This window comes from Anabrus simplex, chromosome 1 (assembly GCF_040414725.1).
Source record: "Anabrus simplex isolate iqAnaSimp1 chromosome 1, ASM4041472v1, whole genome shotgun sequence".
Lineage (NCBI taxonomy): Eukaryota > Metazoa > Arthropoda > Insecta > Orthoptera > Tettigoniidae > Anabrus > Anabrus simplex.
Genome location: NC_090265.1, coordinates 1,549,626,096 through 1,549,644,707, shown reverse-complemented (window position 1 = coordinate 1,549,644,707; position 18,612 = coordinate 1,549,626,096). Strand labels below are relative to the sequence as shown.

The window sequence follows — 18,612 nt, the reverse complement described above, 5'->3', positions numbered from 1 at the left end:
ATTCCTTTATGTATTTTCTTATGATACACTGACTGACAGAGCAAATGCAACACCAAGAAGGAGTGGTTCGAAAGGGATGAAAGTTGGGGAAAAAACAGAGACGGCACGGACGAATAATTGATGTTAATTTCAAACCGATATGCAGGTTACACAATGCGCACGGCATCGACTCAGTAGGATGTAGGACCACCGCGAGCGGCGATGCACGCAGAAACACGTTGAGGTACAGAGTCAATAAGAGTGCGGATGGTGTCCTGAGGGATGGTTCTCCATTCTCTGTCAACCATTTGCCACAGTTGGTCGTCCGTACGAGGCTGGGGCAGAGTTTGCAAACGGCGTCCAATGAGATCCCACACGTGTTCGATTGGTGAGAGATCCGGAGAGTACGCTGGCCACGGAAGCATCTGTAAACCTCGTAGAGCCTGTTAGGAGATGCGAGCAGTGTGTGGGCGGGCATTATCCTGCTGAAACAGAGCATTGGGCAGCCCCTGAAGGTACGGGAGTGCCACCGGCCGCAGCACATGCTGCACGTAGCGGTGGGCATTTAACGTGCCTTGAATACGCACTAGAGGTGACGTGGAATCATACGCAATAGCACCCCAAACCATGATGCCGCGTTGTCTAGCGGTAGGGCGCTCCACAGTTACTGCCGGATTTGACCTTTCTCCACGCCGACGCCACACTCGTCTGCGGTGACTATCACTGACAGAACAGAAGCGTGTCTCATCGGAGAACACGACGTTCCGCCATTCCCTCATCCAAGTCGCTCTAGCCCGGCACCATGCCAGGCGTGCACGTCTATGCTGTGGAGTCAATGGTAGTCTTCTGAGCAGACGCCGGGAGTGCAGGCCTCCTTCAACCAATCGACGGGAAAGTGTTCTGGTCGATATTGGAACAGCCAGGGTTTCTTGCACATGCTGAAGAATGGCGGTTGACGTGGCGTGTGGGGCTGCCACCGCTTGGCGGCGGATGCGCCGATCCTCGCGTGCTGACGTCACTCGGGCTGCGCCTGGACCCCTCGCACGTGCCACATGTCCCTGCGCCAACCATCTTCGCCACAGGCGCTGCACCGTGGACACATCCCTATGGGTATCGGCTGCGATTTGACGAAGCGACCAACCTGCCCTTCTCAGCCCGATCACCATACCCCTCGTAGAGTCGTCTGTCTGCTGGAAATGCCTCCGTTGACGGAGGCCTGGCATTCTTAGCTGTACACGTGTCCTGTGGCACACGACAACACGTTCTACAATGACTGTCGGCTGAGAAATCACGGTACGAAGTGGGCCATTCGCCAACGCCGTGTCCCATTTATCGTTCGCTACGTGCGCAGCACAGCGGCGCATTTCAAATCATGAGCATACCTCAGTGACGTCAGTCTACCCTGCAATTGGCATAAAGTTCTGACCACTCCTTCTTGGTGTTGCATTTGCTCTGTCAGTCAGTGTAAAAGCAGGTGCTTTTAATTATAAGACCACTCGTAGTTGCAAATTGTCCCAAATGAAAACCATTCACATTTGATTCTTTTGTAGTGCATATTTACCTGCTATTGGTCTCATACACTCTTCCTTTCCCACTTTGGCATTAATATCTCCTAAAATAATAATCATGTCATATCTTGGTCGCTCTTCAACGGTTTGTACTAACTCATCATAAAATTGTTCCTTTCCTCATCCGCATGTTCAATTGGTGCATGTGCTGATATAACAGTCATGTTCCTAAACTTCCCCTTAATCCGAAACTTACATATTCTATCTGAGATAGGTTCAAATCCTATTACACTCTTCTTCAATTTCCCCATTTACTATAAATCCCGTACAGAACAGCTGTCCTGTTCTTTCTTATAAAGACCAATATTTGTGGAACTAAATGTGTCACACACACTCACACACACACATCATTTGCTAAATTTCTACAACTATTAACTACTTCTCACTAAAATAATACAGAGCTCTTGTAACAGCCAACCACTCGCTAGCGCATCTGTCATGAGAATGCCTGCGGGTTCGGCTGTGTAAAGATAAGCATGCATTTTGTAATCGCCCGCGCTTATTCCGTCACAGCTCCATCACTACACCAAGGGGAAGACGGGCAAAGAGCCTGTGAATGCGCGAGTAATTCGTTCTACAGTAAATTGGAAATTCGCCGTCAGAGTGGAACTCAAGCTGATGTACATGCGCACATGCGCACTAGTTATTCCCCACCTGTTTGTCTCTAGTGGGATCTGATAGTCTTTTGATTAGAATAACTCACGAAGTCGCCGAAAGAGCGCACTGATATATCTGTAGCGGGATCTGATAGTCATTTGTCACGCTGCAACGTCACAGCTCTGTCAGGAGAAGGCCTGTGCTTTCAGTTATGTTATGAAGAGACTTTTAATTTTTGCAAATGTATTTCATTAATTGAAGTTGGCACTTTCCAAGCATATTACCGATTGGTCAGATGATTTTGTATTGTTGAAAATAATTACGCATGCAACAGTCATGTCCGTCATCAAGTTGTGATATCGCATCATTAAGACATATCAAATGCAATAAAGTATAGAAGGCACCAAGTCCCTTTACTTCAAAATCAAAAACAAACATTGGCGCCCAACGTGGGGCTCTCAATATCCTGAGATGTTCAAAAAAAGCAAGATCATGAAATGTGAAATGCAGAAGTTAAAACAATGTGTCGCAATTGAGGTTAAGCAGCGGAGTAAAAATACAACACATCTCGAATTCGTGGAATCATTCACGGATATTGCATTCTTCTTCATAACGAAAATCAAACCGCTGAGGCCAACAACTTCAACGGAGTGCAGCATAAATCAGTAATCAGGCAAGTACGATTCGATGTTACGTACATACAAAGAAGTGAAGACAAGATTTCAAGATTTTTATTCTTCTCACCGCACACTGCAAGAATCTCCGAGAGACCGTGAGTCTCTTTGACATATACACCACGCTTGCTAATATATACGCTACTCTTAGATTCTAGCCTCTTTCCCTTAGCGCATGTTTTCGTAACATAAACATGCAGTGATCAACATAATAATAATAATAATAATAATAATAATAATAATAATAATAATAATAATAATAATAATTGAAGTCCATTGATCCTCCTGTCGTCATAAATATAAAAGATCCATATTCCTTTGTCATATATCCTCAATTCTGCAACACGATTCCTTTGAATTTATACATAACCTTCAAGCAATCCCTTCGAACTTTCACAGCATAAGCTTAATTTCAATATGTCGCGACTAATGAAATTGAAACAATCGCGTGGTCGAACAAAAGGCTCGTTAACAAGAATAATAAAGTTGATTACAGCTGACATGTCAAAATCAGAGGCGAAGGTTAAAATTAAAAATGTGAAGAGCTATGAAATTCTTTTGAAGAAGTACAAATGAAAATAGAGGAAACTGAGATCACTGATGAAAGAGCTGTATTACAGTTTGAAGAGGAATGTGAGGGAGAGCGAGAGCTATTTGAATCTATTTATTTCCGCGCAGTTACACAAATGCAAACGATAATAGATGAAGCAGAGAATGTTCAAAATAATTTACTAGCTCAAATGAACACGGCAGTAAACGACGCCGTTCATCAACAGGAAGTTCCGCAACATCATAACAGAAGAATACAGAAATTACCAGAAATTAAATTACCGGAATTCAACGGCGAATTCACAAAATGGTTGCTTTTTAAGAACAGTATTGAGTCAACCATTCATAATGATACTCAACTAACAAATATCCAAAAATATCAGTATCTGATCGGTCTTCTGCAGGGCGAGGCACGCAAAGTCATTCAAGGTTTTACCATTTCAGAAGAAAACTACACAAGTGCGCGGAACTTGCTTGTAGACACATATGATAATCAAATGATGATAATCGAGACACATCAAGATGAACTTTTCAAGTTTCCTACAGTATTTAAAGAGAACAAATCTGAATCACTCAGGCAATTACAATTTCATATTCAAACTCACATGGCAACCGGTACAATATTGGGACACATTGGTTATTCATCTAGCAAAGAAGCAGCTGGATTTCATTGAGCAAAGCGACTGGCAGGAATGGGTGAAAGGCAACACTCCAGAGAAGATGTCAATATTGGATGATTTCTTGAAATTTTTAACTGAGCGTTCCCAATCATATATGCTGTTAAATCACAACAAAACCAGGGCATTGAGCACGAAGGAAAATGCGAAGGACAAACAACCTAGCAAGAAAGTTGTTATGACGACGACTCAGGCAAGCTGTAATCTATGTGGTGGAAGTCACCCCATTTTTACATGTGAAGAATTAATTAAGCGATCAGTTGAAGACAGAAGAAAACTGCTACGAGAAAAAGGACAGTGTCATAACTGTTTGAATCCAGGATATGTTGCAAAAAATTGCCGAGGATCTAAATGCCAGAAATGTGGACTTCTAGACAACACACTTTTACATGCTCAGGAAGATGACAAACAGAAACAAAAGGTTAAAGAAAATCAAGTGCCCATAAACCTGTGTGTCGGATCTCAGCATTCACCTGCTTCACTCAATGTGAGCTTGGCGAAAGGAATAACATCACAAGTACTTTTGTCAACAGCTTTAATTGATGTGAAGGATGTTTACGGAAGAAGAATGCCATGCCGAGCCTTATTGGATCCGGGATCTCAGTCGAATCTTTTAAAGGAAGGTCTGTATAAGAAACTTGGTTTACCGAATGCCAAGACAAACACACAGATCATTGGAGTAGATTGTTCCAAAGTGGAAACAAAAAGGATTACGAGAGTACACCTCGCTTCAAGGAATGACGGATTTGAGGTGGAAGCAGAATTTCTAGTTTTGCCAACTATAACAGGACGATTGCCACAGTTGGAGTTCAAGAAGGACAAGATTATTATTCCAAAGGACATTCGCTTGGCAGATCCCACATTCAACAAGCCTGGAGACATCGACATGTTAATTGGTGCAGGACTTTATTGGAAAATATTCATAGGTCCACCCAAGAATGAAGCTGAACGACAACCAGCTCTGCAAAACGCCCGATTAGGCTGGATTATAGGCGGTGAAATTTTGAGAACAGACAAGGATCAAGAACATCATGCATGAAAATTAGCAATCAACAATTATCAGATCAGATGGAGACATTTTGGAAACAAGAAGGAATTCCGGAGATTCAACATTACACATCAGAAGAAAGAATATTAGAAAGACAGTTCACGGACACCGTTTCGATAGATACAACTGGTATATTCATCTTAAGGCTCCCTATTAAGCCAGATGTCATCATCGGAGAATCAAGAATACACGCACTAAACAGACGAGAATCATTAGTCAAAGGATTAAGCAGACACCCTGAACTCAAGAGTGCTTTTTCAGATTTCATGAATGAATATGAAAAACTAGGACGTATGAGCTTGATTGAAAGAAACCAAAATCAAGATGTACCAAATTCATACTTCTTACCCCATCAACCAGTGGTACGCCCAGATAGTGACACCACAAAGTTCAGAGTGGTATTTGATGCCTTGGCAAAAACATCACTCGGGACATCACTCAATGACAAGCTTATGACAGGACCTAATTTACAGCGAGATCTTTTTCACATTGTACTTAGATTTCGCAGCCATAAGTACGTCATGACGGCAGATGTGGAAAAGATTTTTCGGCAAATCCTCATCCATCCTGAAGATCGAGCATTCCAGCAGATTTTGTGGAAAGAGGAATCTTCAGCTCCTGTGAGGATCTATCGGTTGAATACAGTAACGTATGGAACAGCATCAGCACCTTACCATGCCATGAGATGCCTAAATGAATTGGCTACTCTTCATGGAAACGAATTTCAAGCAACAGCAAAGGCTATTCGCGACTGCATAAGTGAAGGAAACATTCTAGAAGACGTGATCTGGCTACGGCGGCAAATACAAAATATACTGAAGGGTGATGGAATGCATTTGAGGAAATGGAGTTCCAACAGCAGAGAGATCTTACAGGATTTGGAGAGCAAAGGCGACGAACGGACTTTACTGGTTTTAGACAAAGGTGAAGCTAGTAAGACTCTTGGACTCCTCTGGGTCTCAGCACAAGATTGCCTTAAGTTTCGAGTTGAGCTGGCAAAGCAGTCACCAAGATCCAAAAGAGAAGTCGCCTCCAAAATCGCACACATTTTTGATCCACTAGGACTCGTGGGTCCACTACTGATCAAAGGGAAGATGTTGATGCAACACTTATGGGTAGATGGATTTGAGTGGGATCAGCCATTGTCTCGAGAGCACCTTCAGATTTGGAACGAGTATTATGCGTCATTAGAAAGACTGAACAACATCAGAATTATGAGAAACATAAATCCCGGGAATAGCTCTGGCTCTTTTCATTTGTTTGGATTTAGTGATGCTTCAGAGAAGGCTTTTGGGGCATGCATTTATGCAGTTTGTCAAACGCAAAGTGGTCTCTACATTTCCAATTTACTTTATGCGAAGACGACAGCAGCTCCTTTAAAAACCAATTCGTTGCCAAGACTCGAATCAATCAATCAATACTGATCTGCATTTAGGGCAGTCGCCCAGGTGGCAGATTCCCTATCTGTTGCTTTCCTAGCCCTTTCCGAAATGATTTCAAAGAAATTGGAAATTTATTGAACATCTCCCTTGGTAAGTTATTCCAATCCCTAACTCCCCTTCCTATAAATGAATATTTGCCCCAGTTTGTCCTCTTGAATTCCAACTTTATCTTCATATTGTGATCTTTCCTACTTTTATAAACGCCATTCAAACCTATTCCCCTTCTTCTTGCACAACTTGTCAGAACAACAGTGAGTGCTTTGAAAGAAAAAAAATGGTTAGATCAGATTATTGAGTGACAGTACAATTGTTTTCGGATGGATCAACACTGAGCCAAGGCTGCTGAAGACATTTGTGGCAAACAGGATTGTAAAGATTCAAGAAGCCACTAATGCAACCACCTGAAAGCATGTTCCTTCGACTGAAAATCCAGCTTATCTTCTCTCAAGGGGAATTACTTCAGCAGAACTCGAAGATAAAAAGCTGTGGTGGAGTGGACCTTCTTGCCTTCGCACACAACGTCAACAACCAGAGCATTCAGAAGAATTTGAAACAGAATTACCAGAGCTGAAGGTCACAGCAGTTACATTGACAGCAACAACAACCAGCATTCTACTGAATAAATTCTCGTCATTTCCGAAATTATGCCGTATAGTAGCATATTATCAAATATTCATTTATAATTGCAAACTCAAACCGACAGAAAGGAAAAAGGGTTCACTAGAAATACAAGAAACATGTGAAGCAGAGAAACAGGTAGTCAAATGGACGCAATTAGACGCATTCCCTCAAGTACTACATTGCTTAATCAATAATCAAGACCTCCCAAAGAAGAGTTCTCTAAAGTCACTCAGTCCGTTTCTGGATAGTGACGGATTGATTATGGTTGGAGGAAGGCTTCGTTTTTCTGAGCTAACATCAGAAGAGAGACATCCTGTGCTTCTACCAGCAAATCACATCACCAGAATGATCATGGAAAATGAACATCGTCGTCTGAAGCATTGTCCCCCAGAGCAACTGCTACATGCAACTCGACAACGATATTGGCCTATCAGCGGCAGAAGAGAAGCGAAAACGATTGTCAAGAGGTTTCTGAAGTGCTTTGGTTACCATCCTACAGTTCCAGAGGTACGCATGGCAGATTTACCAAAAGAAAGGTGTACGTTAGTTGTTCGACCCTTTGTTACCACAGGAGTGGACTATGCAGGTCCAATATCTGTAAGAGAAAGCCACCGAAGAGGCTGCATTCATACTTACCAGAGTTACGTAGCTGTATTTACATGCTTCAGTACCAAGGCAGTGCATTTGGAGTTGGTGTCGGAGCTAACGAGCGAAGATTTCTTAGCTGCACTGCAACGCTTTACGGCGAGAAGGGGTTTGTGCAGGCAGATTTTCTCTGATAATGGGAAGAATTTCATTGGAGCAGCCAACGCACTACAAAATATCCAGTCCTTTTGGGAAAGGGAGTCAACGACCATTTCCTCCTCACTCGCTCAGCAGCAGATACAGTGGAGTTTCATTCCTCCCCGGTCACCCCACTTTGGGGGATTGTGGACAGCAGCTGTAAAGATGAAAAGACATTTGCTGACTGAAACACAGGGACTTGTGCTAACTTTCGAAGAAACCTACATTATTCTTTCCGATATAGAGGCTGTATTAAATTCACGTCCCCTTACTCCCTTGCCAAATGATCCAAATGATTTAGAAGTCTGAACACTACCACATTTTCTTCTAAGAAACTCTATCATGTAACCCATGCAAAGGGATTTGTTAAGAGAACCCGATAACCGCTTGTCACGTTGGCAGCACTTGCAGAAAATTCGGTAGTGGTTGTGGCAGCGATGGCAGCGAGAATACTTGCAGAAATTGCAAAAACTCGTCAAGTGGCATGATACCAATCGACGTATTGATGTTGATTCTTTGGTGCTATAAACTGAGGACAACATCCTTCCTCTAGAATGGCCCAGAGGTAGGATAGTTCACGTTCACCCTGGATGAGGTGGTGAGGTGTGGGTTGTCACCGTTCGGACGGCTGGTGGAAGTTTCACCCGAAGCATCAAGAAAATATGCCGTCTTCCCATTGAAGGGGATAACAAGGAGAACTGAATTCAAGATTTCCTGCGATATCTTTAACTTTGTGCTATTTTTCATCAAATATATAATTTCAATATTATCTTCTTTTAATGATAAAAATATGTATGTATAGAGTTTTGTATTAATGCATATGTTAGGAATAAGTATTTTTACAATAGGTGTAAGATTACAATAGTTAGTTGAAAGAACTCATGTGAAAGGGGGCAAGATGTTATGAAGAGACTTTTAATTTTTGCAAATGTATTTCATTAATTGATGTTGGCACTTTCCAAGCCTATTACCGATTGATCAGATGATTTTGTATTGTTGAAAAGGATTACGCATGCAACAGCCGTGTCCGTCATCAAGTTGTGATATCGCATCATTAAGACGTATCAAATGCAATAAAGTATAGGAGGCACCAAGTTCCTTTACTTCAAAATCAAAAACAGGTTACGTAAAGAGAGGCATGCATTTTTAAATTGCCCGCTCTTATTACGTCACGTCACCGTCACTACTCCCTGGGGGGAGACAACGAAGAGCGTGTGTGAGGTTAGGTTAGCGTTGGTGGCCAAGGTTACGTTAACACACGTGTTAACTACACTTACAAGTCACCTCACTACGTCGGCTCCTCCAAGGGGATCCCGTCTGAGTTTAGGTTGGCGCTCCTCGTAGCGAGGTTAGGTTAAAGCGTTATAACCTCAACTGGCAATTGCCTAATTGATTGGTCTCCTCCAAGGGGAGCCTCTCTCTCTCTCTCTGTGTGTGTGTGTGAGGTTAGGTTAGCGTTCGTGCGCAAGTTTAGGTTAACCTCATCTGCAGGTCATCTAATCGATTTGTGGCTCCTCCATGGGCGCCCGATCGGTTCGGTTCTCCCAAGGGGTCCGTCACTTCCGACTCGTCTCCTCGAAGTTTTACCCGTCCTATTCAGCTCTTCCAAAGTGGCCCTTGAAGTTAGCATTGCCCTCGTATGTAAGGATATGACGTCATAACCTCACCAATCAGTTAAAAACACTCTAGGTTGGCCAGTGAGGTTAGCATTGCGTTCGCATGTATGCTTATGCCGTCATAACATCACCTAGGGGGTCCAAGGGCCCTATATCTTTCCCTGACTAATTAGGCTCTTCCGATGTACTGTGTGAGGTTAGGTTTGCTCTCGTACGCAAGGTTATGACGTTATTCCACGTTCAATGGTCTAGAAGATACACTGCCTTACTACTCAACTAGGGGTTAATGACCTCATTCCAGGATCGACATAGCCTTACTACTCATCTAGGATTGAATGACCTCGCGGGAAAATGCTGAATTATCTCCCATTGTTTTAGGACATACATTGCTCATACTTCTGTCAGACTACTACGTAGTTTACTAAAACGATATCATACAAAAACATCTCATCGGAGTGTGATAGCTAGGCGCATAGATGTCGATATAGGGACCTTACACTTCTTTTTATTAGAAATGGGGACAAAATCGTAAGATAGTGTCAAACAGTACAGGTTTTATCCGCTTGTACAAAACGAACTGATTAGGATCATTTCTTGCAGTAGATTACCGATATTGTCCTGAGATAACATTCTTTGATTCGAAGGATGGGCGCATCTTCTGCGCCGTTGTTTACTTCGTCTTTTCACATACACAGCTCCCAGAAGTAGTACAAGTGATTTTTAAATTAACATTGTTGCTGATTCCGTCGAGTTATTAAAACGTATAACTTCGAAATGGCTCAAACCGAACTCCCGTGCTAATAACATGGCGTTGTTTTAATAGGCTGCTGTGTACTCTGTACGTCCAAGTTCCTCTCTTGTGAATACTACAAATTTTACGTTAATTTTAGGTTACATTGCGTCGTTAAGTTAACGGTTACGCTTGCATAGTGAAACGTCCCTATTCTATATGAGCGTCGCGGATAGATTTGGAATAGAACCCTTAAGCTTTTGACGCGCACCCTAGGTATTAGGAAATGTGTACTATCCCCTCTAGTACCCAGCCAACTAACCCTTTTTTAGGAGGTAAAATATGTTGGGCTATTTGCATGGTGTCTGAGACGGGGTTAACAACACTCTGTTTAATATGACCGTTATTTGCGTTGGTCCCATGATTGGCGACAGATATAATCCTGTCATCATATCTTCTGCGCGAGGTGTAAATACTTACAGTTCCAGAGTGTTTTGTTTGAAATGCTCATCTACTTCCCTGACAATCTGAGGTGCCACAAGGAAATAGTTTAACGCGAATTTATAATCTCGAACTGAAATGAAATACATAACAATAATTCTACATTTATAAAAGTGTTCTTAAACTATGAGTCAATGCCATAATCTACAAAAAATATCAAATCACTCCCAGCCATTAATATCAATCCTAAAATTAAGCATTCAACGAATGTGCTTCAGCATAGCCGGGTATCACACGTATTTACCGTTTGAATGTAGGTATTTAATGGGTTTTCTGGAAGAAAACTGAATTTGCATGTTGGCTATTCTGTATCCTGTTCGGTATAGAATGCCTGTAGACCATGCTACGCGGTTATAATTTCTTTTGTTGCGGGTCTGTAGGTTAATGTGGTAGGATTTCTGAGTGTTCGTATTAATCGTGTGTTATCTGCCGTCATCCACATAAAATATGGTCCAAAAGAAGGTGAGAAGGATACTACTGTATGTTTTAGAGAGAATTGTTGATATTTTGTTTGGTATTTTTCCACAACATTTTCCATATTGCAACTTGTTTGTAGTGAAGTGTTCTCGCAACCATGTTACGTTCCTGGCTTTGTATATTTCGTATGTCCTGTTGTAGTTATTATTGCTACAGTACAAAATCTGCTTTATAACGTAGGCCTTAGGGTGAAAGTCTGCTTGATTTACAGGCAAGTCATTAATTCTTATTTTTTTCGGACGGAGGTCGTCGATTTGACACGTGTCGGACAACCCGTGATGGAGAATGTTTTTGAGTATACCTAGTTCAGGTTAATATGAATTCGGAGTGGAATGAATTTGTTTTGTGGATGATTTCCTAGGTGAGAGTTCAGGATATCGGACAAAGTAATACAGTAATGTATTATTCACTGTGCGAATATTATAACAGTCTTGAGTCCTGAATATGTATGATTTCATTAATGGCCGTGTGTAATTTATAGTATGGTCGGTTTTTAAAATCTTAGTATGCTTACGGTATTGTAATTATTAACATTGCTTTAATACTTCTCGCGTTGATAAATAGCCTTGTAAATATAGATCCATAATTTTATTTTATGGCGCTTTGTAGTTGCTTTTTTCGTAGATTTTACGAAGACTAGCAGATCATTCTAACGACGTGCATGTGGAAATGTTTAAAACGCAATTATGATCAAAGGAAAATGGTAAATAAAAATCAACAGCCTATGGGACGGGTTTAAAGCAATTATTGAGGAGTGTGAAAACTTTTAAAATTTGTAAGGATCCATTGTAACAGGGAAATAAAATGATTAAGAGGCGGAGATTAAAAAGAAATAGTTGAATCATGTTGGAGTAGGGAGAAATTGAACGAGCGTAGTGGGAAATTCAATATAGCGATAACATCAGCTAAGGATAACTTGATGGAAAAATAATTGGCAGCCATATGAAATTTCGGGCAGAATGGAGAGATCTGTACAGATACTTTTAAGTCAGAAACAGGTTCCCAGAAGGACATTCCAGGGATCATTAATGGACAAGAGGAGTGTATATATGAGGACTTACAGAAGTATTGTGAGCAGTATGTAAAGGTTGTTGGATATAAATGTATGCGCACACCAAAGCGGAGCTGGAGCGAAACCTTCAATCCCACCGTCGCTGCAAAGTTCGTCCCTGTCTTCACACTGAAGCGGGAAACAGTAGCTGAAATGAATTTATCTGAAGTGCTTCTGCTTCTAGCAGTTGCTGAGGATGATGAGCGTGCGTTGTCCAGCAATAACATTGCTTTGATAGGCAGACCGTTTTCAAAATAGTTTATTTCAGGCACGACAACAAACGCCTGATTTGAGTAGAGGTGAGCAACAGTACAATGACAGTGTGGATAAGTAGGGAATGCTGTAGAAAAATCATTTTAAATTTGGAAAAAGGAAGATTCAAATAACACTCGGATTTAACAGAGCCTTGAATTTCAGAGACTACTAATTTTTCTTGCAGATTTCTGGTTATTGGAGATTCCTGTTCTGATTGAATTGATATAAGGTTCTTTCCAACACGCAGTTTGCTGTCAGTACATAGACGCATCCATATATCGCTCTATACGCATGCGCTGACTTCGTATTGGTTCCAGGATTGGGTTGTGTTGGAATGGATTCTCGTTCATGAACTCCAAGGAATAGGAGTAACGCATTCCAATGAATGCTGAAATATCAAGGAGTACGTCACAAATAAAGTGGAATGCTGAAATTTTCTCATACTGCCCACATTGTATTTTAATGATGTTCACTTCTTTCATATCGATTTGTAATATCTTGAGCAACTCCTTGGCTAATGCGGAAATGCTGGAAAAATTCATTTTCATTAAAATGAGGAACAGTTTCTTCAGAAAAATACATCGTATTTAAATTATATTTTTTCACCTGGTAGCTTTTGTGCCTTTATAAACTATAGGCCTAATGTAAACAATACATAAATAACTAAAGAAAGATTTAATTACCGTTACCGAAATAATTTTCATTTCTTTTTCTTTTTATGGAAAAATAGAACCCCTTCACTGGATGAAGATTGTGAAAAATCGTCGTCACTATCCATCCTAACCTCAGTAACCAAACAGCTCGTTAATTTATTAATGCTGTGAGCTTGCATACGGGAGATAGTAGGTTCGAATCCCACTATCGGCAACCCTGAATATGGTTTTCCGTGGTTTACCATTTTCACACCAGGCAAATGCTGGGGCTGTACCTTAAGGCCACGGCCGCTTCCAACTCCTAGGCCTTTCCTATCCCATCGTCGCCATAAGACCTATCTGTGTCGGTGCGACGTAAAAGCCCCTAGCAAAAATTTATTAATGGGAGAAGAGTGTGCAATGTGCATAAAAAAACAGCTGATTAAGGAACTCCAAAGAAATCAGCGTACAGCAGGAGGCAATGATAGTGTTTCTGCGCATGTCAGAAATGTACGGCTCAGTACGTGCCTTAGACTGCGGACTAGTTCCGACCGCCAGGGATCGATGCGAAGAGTTAGTTGGAACGCCTGACTGTAGTACACGGACGAGTACATGATCGCAATTTTGACTATGTTGGTAAGGCTTTTTCGTATTGCGCATGAGCAAGGAGACCATGTACTGGTACAGGGACTGTGTCTTTGTGGCCACTTGTCTATGGCGGAACGGAGGACATCCAGGGGGAAATCCGCCACTGTTGATAGTAGGGAACGCTTTAAACTTCCCATTGTGGGGTGTCTCTTCTTGCAGACGATGCCCTCAAGCACTGGTCACAGTCGGTAGTCCAAAGGGCTCAGGTCTGGACTGCTAATGGGCCAATCTTCAATTGAAATGAAGTCTGGGGCATGACGGTGAAGCCACCCTTGAGTTGACCTAGCCTTGTGGGCTGGAGCAGAATCCTGCTGTAAAGTCCAGGGTTGGTTTTGAAACAATGTGCCACTTATAGTCCTATTAAATCAACGTGCGTGTTCTGACAGCTTGCAGCACGTGGCGCCGAGCCGAGGAGTGGGAGTGCTGTGTTGCCACATGATCCGGCTGGAAAGCCTCTTGCACTGTGCTAAGCGCTGCGGAAAATAATATCCATCATGAGAGCGGTGGAATAACATTAAATATTGTTGCTATTATACCAAGGTAGCTCAGCAGTAATTCTATCAGTTCAAATATCTTAAGACATACTCCTCATTCCTCTTCGGCCTTTATCAGTCTATCCCCGGAAGAATTTCATTTTTAGGCAGATTTCAGTAGCAGAATGGCACTTTGACTGGCCTGCCCTCAACATTCTGGGTTGAAATCCTGGTGAGGATGGGAGATGTATCCAATAGATATTTGTATATATAAAGAGGAGAAATTTGTCGGACCCTGTCAGGCATCGGCACAATTTAAAATGCCAGTTGTAATTGAAATTAGAGTTGTGATAGGCAGAAGTCCATCTTTCACAGTGTCGTTTTGAGTGCCTTTAAACTTGCGATCATTAGTCATGAAACCTCTTTTTATTGAAATCCGAGGCAAAGAGCCTTATATAATCTAACCTCAGGTCGTGATTCTTAATTTCTAAAATCTCACATGCTTTGTCTACCTTTGAGAAGGAAGCACAGAAGAAGAAAAATGTATAATTATTTCACGAAACAAAAATAATAAACATTATCAAAATTTCGAAGGGTGCTGGGAACACTCATGTGATGGTCCAGATACATTCACTCCCTCTCTTTCCCCTTCACTATCTTTATAGGGCTCCTTTTCTTTTTAAAAAAAATTTCTGTATTCTATACTCCGTACGTCTCTACTTCTAAATTGACGTTTTAGCAGATTTTGGCTCTGTCTGGTGGTTATGCGCTGAAGCACAGACATCCATCCAATCCCAAGCTGCCATTCATATCGATTTATATCGGCAGAGCACGATCTCGAAACCTAGTTGCCAACTCTAATATTTACATTCACCACGTGGTTAACCTATCTCGTTCAGCGTGTATGGCATTCGGTACGGTTAGCGATCTTTTGCATTTTCCTTCGATATTTACTGTGTTTTTCATGTTGGAGGGTTCCAGTGACTTAGATCAGTAGTGTGTTCCCTTTGTAGGCCATAATCTCCTTCCTGTGCCAGCCATTAGCCATTAGTGACGTTTTTTCCTCATTCCCTTTTATTGTTAATAATATATTCTCTTTTACTGACAGATATTGTTAGAAAGTGTAGTTCTTGTGAATTTGTTTTCAATCCATATTCATTCGTTTTTCTGAGTACTGTATTACAATTTAAAAGGGCTGTTTACAGCGGTTGTATTGCATCAGCTGTTCTCGCAGGCGTAGCGCGCTGGCAACAGAGGGAAGGCGATGCTCATTTGTTTTATGAAACTTCAATTTAGAAGTAAGGCCGTGCGGAGTATAATTACTGTAGCTTAAGATATCTTTAACGTTGCTGCTGTTCTTTCTACAACTTTGTTAACGTCTACCAGTGGCCTCCATTTTCCCTTTCAGCCTCAAAATATTCTCGTATAGGCCAGTCTCCACTGATTAACGTTTAACACCATGTTAAATTTAACATGTTACAATTGACATGTATATTGTGATTGTGTTTTCCAGTTGACTTTGCATGTTAACTCAGAATGTTGAGGTTAACACTTTTAACATGTTGGCGTGTTTTCCGCTCCAAGTCAAGTCAATTCCTTGTTCGTGAGATGTTGGCACAGCTTCGGCAACTTCCTTGCCATTTCCATGTGAACAGATAGCCAAACGACTCAAATGAAGTGCTTCTCGTGAAGTAGGATTATAGTTACAACACACCGCAACACTCATTCTCTTTGTTATAAGCTACAAATACAGTACCGGTATGCACACGTGTCATTCTCTCTGCACTATACTAAAATTTATAGTCGGAAATGGAGTGGAGCAAAATTTTTTGGACTTAATGACATAATAGAAAGGCCTTGTTTGTGGTATGTCTCATCAAAGGAATAGAGATAAAGCGAAGAAAGCCGACAGTTTCCAAAAACTCTAAATTATCTATAATTATTCACGCGAGTGCATCGAAAAAAAAAGAAACTAGCGTCCCTCTGCTCCCAGTACAGTCGAGTATTGCAAAAAGATCAGAAAAGTCGGAATTCGGGGGGGGGGGGGGAGCGGACGAAGTTTATCCTTCAAAGTGGTTTGCTTTTGAAGCAATGAGCAGGATGAGGGGATGAAATGTGTCTAATAAAACTGCATTTGTAAATCATAAGAAGCAACAGTGGCAATAACAAAGGCCAAATCCTCTTCATCTGAGTCCTATTGTCTTTGTTTGAAAATACTGGACACCACCTAAATGTATTACTGGATATTGATATGATAAACTACCTATATATAAACAAAGGAGGTCAAGTTTAACATGTTTATTAAATGTGGACACAATGTTAAATGAAACTGTATTCAACATTTTACATTTAACATGTGGTGTCACCAGTTAACATTTAACACTTTTAACATTTAACATGTTGTTAAATGTTAATCAGTAGAGACCGGCCTTAAGGCGCACGCCATATCGCGAGCTTGACCAAGAATAGCCACGCCTCGTCATCATGCTTGCCTTTTTTTCGAGGGAATGAATTCTTGGTTGCCCACGTTGTTTAGCGGCGCTCTGAATGATTTGCAACATTTTATAGTTCATCAAGTGTCAAGGTGTTAAAATGACACTATACTACACAATACTATACTTAGTCAACTCAAGACCTGAGCGGTCCCTTTGATGTTAGTCAGACTTCTGGTCGGTCGCAGCGCTAAATAGTTCCCTAGGTTTGTTACTTGTTCTTGAAGTCAGGAGATTATTTCAGTTTGGTTAGATATTCGGGTGAACTGACTAAGCTTTGTTCAAGTTCATTCCATTGCTGATAAGTTCGCATAATATTTGTGACGCTGAGAATGGATCCAAGAAAACTGTTGACAATACTGGTTGCAACAGCACATTCAGTATTCATAATGGCTGCCAGCTCTGAGCAACACGTGTGTGATTCTGTGGAGCTTGAGTCCCCGGCGAAATACCGTACTTTAAAGGTAACAAAAGTGGATAAAAATTAAATAGGAAATCTAAACAAATTGTTTTAAACGTTTACAGTAGCCTACGAGATTAGAATCCGCTGTGGAGGATGTGGTGAAAAAGACCGTGCAGCTGACCGGCCCGTAATTTTCAGCTTTATGTCTATCACCCTTTCCTTTATATACAGGGGCTACTATAACAACAAATGCAGAACATTTTTTAACATATGCCCCCCAGACCCCCTTAGCTTGCCCCCAGGCCAATGGTCTAGCCACTAGCCAGACCTAACCCATCCAGCCCAATGGTCTTGTCACTCCCCGGACCTAACCATTCCAGCCCAATGGTCTTGTCACTAAGAATCCATAAGTTGGAAATTCTCTGCCGAGTGTTATGTGACGTCGCCTGAACTGCGCCATGTTGGATCTCTAACCTCACTTTCGCACACCGGGTACGGAAGTTTTGCATGTAATAAACTTACTGGTTCATGGTTTACCGAAACATGTACTATAAATTATTAATTGAAGAGTATCTTGTCATGTAATGATAAAACAATGTTAATTTTTTTCTGACTACAAGCATTGTTGGGTAAATCACCAGAATCGGCATACGTGGAGGTTTTGCAGAATTATTTCTGTACTTTGTCACCCCTGGTCTGACAACACGTGCACTTTTTATATTTCCTGAATATTATTTGTTCTGATGAGTAACAATTCATAAAATGAGTAACTGCCAAAACAACTTAAATTTAGTCTATATAATAAAATAAATTACTATATTCATATTTAATCATTGTGGTACTAGGTAAAAACTCAATATACTTGTTTAATTTAATTTCAAATTAAAACAATTGCAGTTGTGAAAAAAATCTTCAAATTTCAACAAAGTTAATTCTGATAGCATCTTTGAACCTTCTGTGCCAAGAGCCTAAGAATGCAGTGTTAAATAAATCACCAGAATCTGCATACACAGGTTTTTTAATGCAAAATTGAAAGATATAGAAACAAAGTTAAGCGAATTCCTAATTTTTTCCATTGTTAGGTTCTAGTGAGTGACTGGTGCAGTTTGATGTCATCTGTGGGTTAAGATCCACACTTTAGTGAGAGGTGGGACAACTAAACAAATCCCTGCTCAACACTTGTCACCGTTTGTGTTCCTAGAGTACCCACCAGTGCAGGGTTGCTTTCTGTGACCTATCTACCTTGAGACCTGTGTGACTGAAGGGTTGCTATGTATATGATGACTGCAGTATTTGCTAACTGATGTAATGTAATGCTGACACTCTTTACCACCAAGATCTCTGATGCATAGCTGTGAATTACGTTCCAAACTGTGTCCTTGAAGGTTCACTTTGT

The 18,612-nt window shown here is 41.2% G+C and overlaps 1 protein-coding gene and 1 non-coding gene across 2 annotated transcripts in view; both read left to right on the top strand.

Moving 5' to 3' along the window:
• Positions 1-11,106: 11,106 nt before the first annotated feature.
• The window catches only part of RpL7A (ribosomal protein L7A), a 77,906-nt gene continuing 70,400 nt past the window's right edge, over positions 11,107-18,612 (top strand). Inside the window, exon 1 of the mRNA XM_067138090.2 lies at positions 11,107-11,247. Within this exon, the coding sequence (XP_066994191.1) occupies positions 11,233-11,247 (15 nt within the window). The 5' untranslated portion in view covers positions 11,107-11,232. The remainder of the gene's footprint in view (positions 11,248-18,612) is intronic.
• On the top strand, positions 18,489-18,565 carry LOC136859343 (small nucleolar RNA SNORD24). Its single transcript, XR_010858979.1, has one exon. It is a non-coding gene; the product is annotated as a small nucleolar RNA SNORD24 (small nucleolar RNA).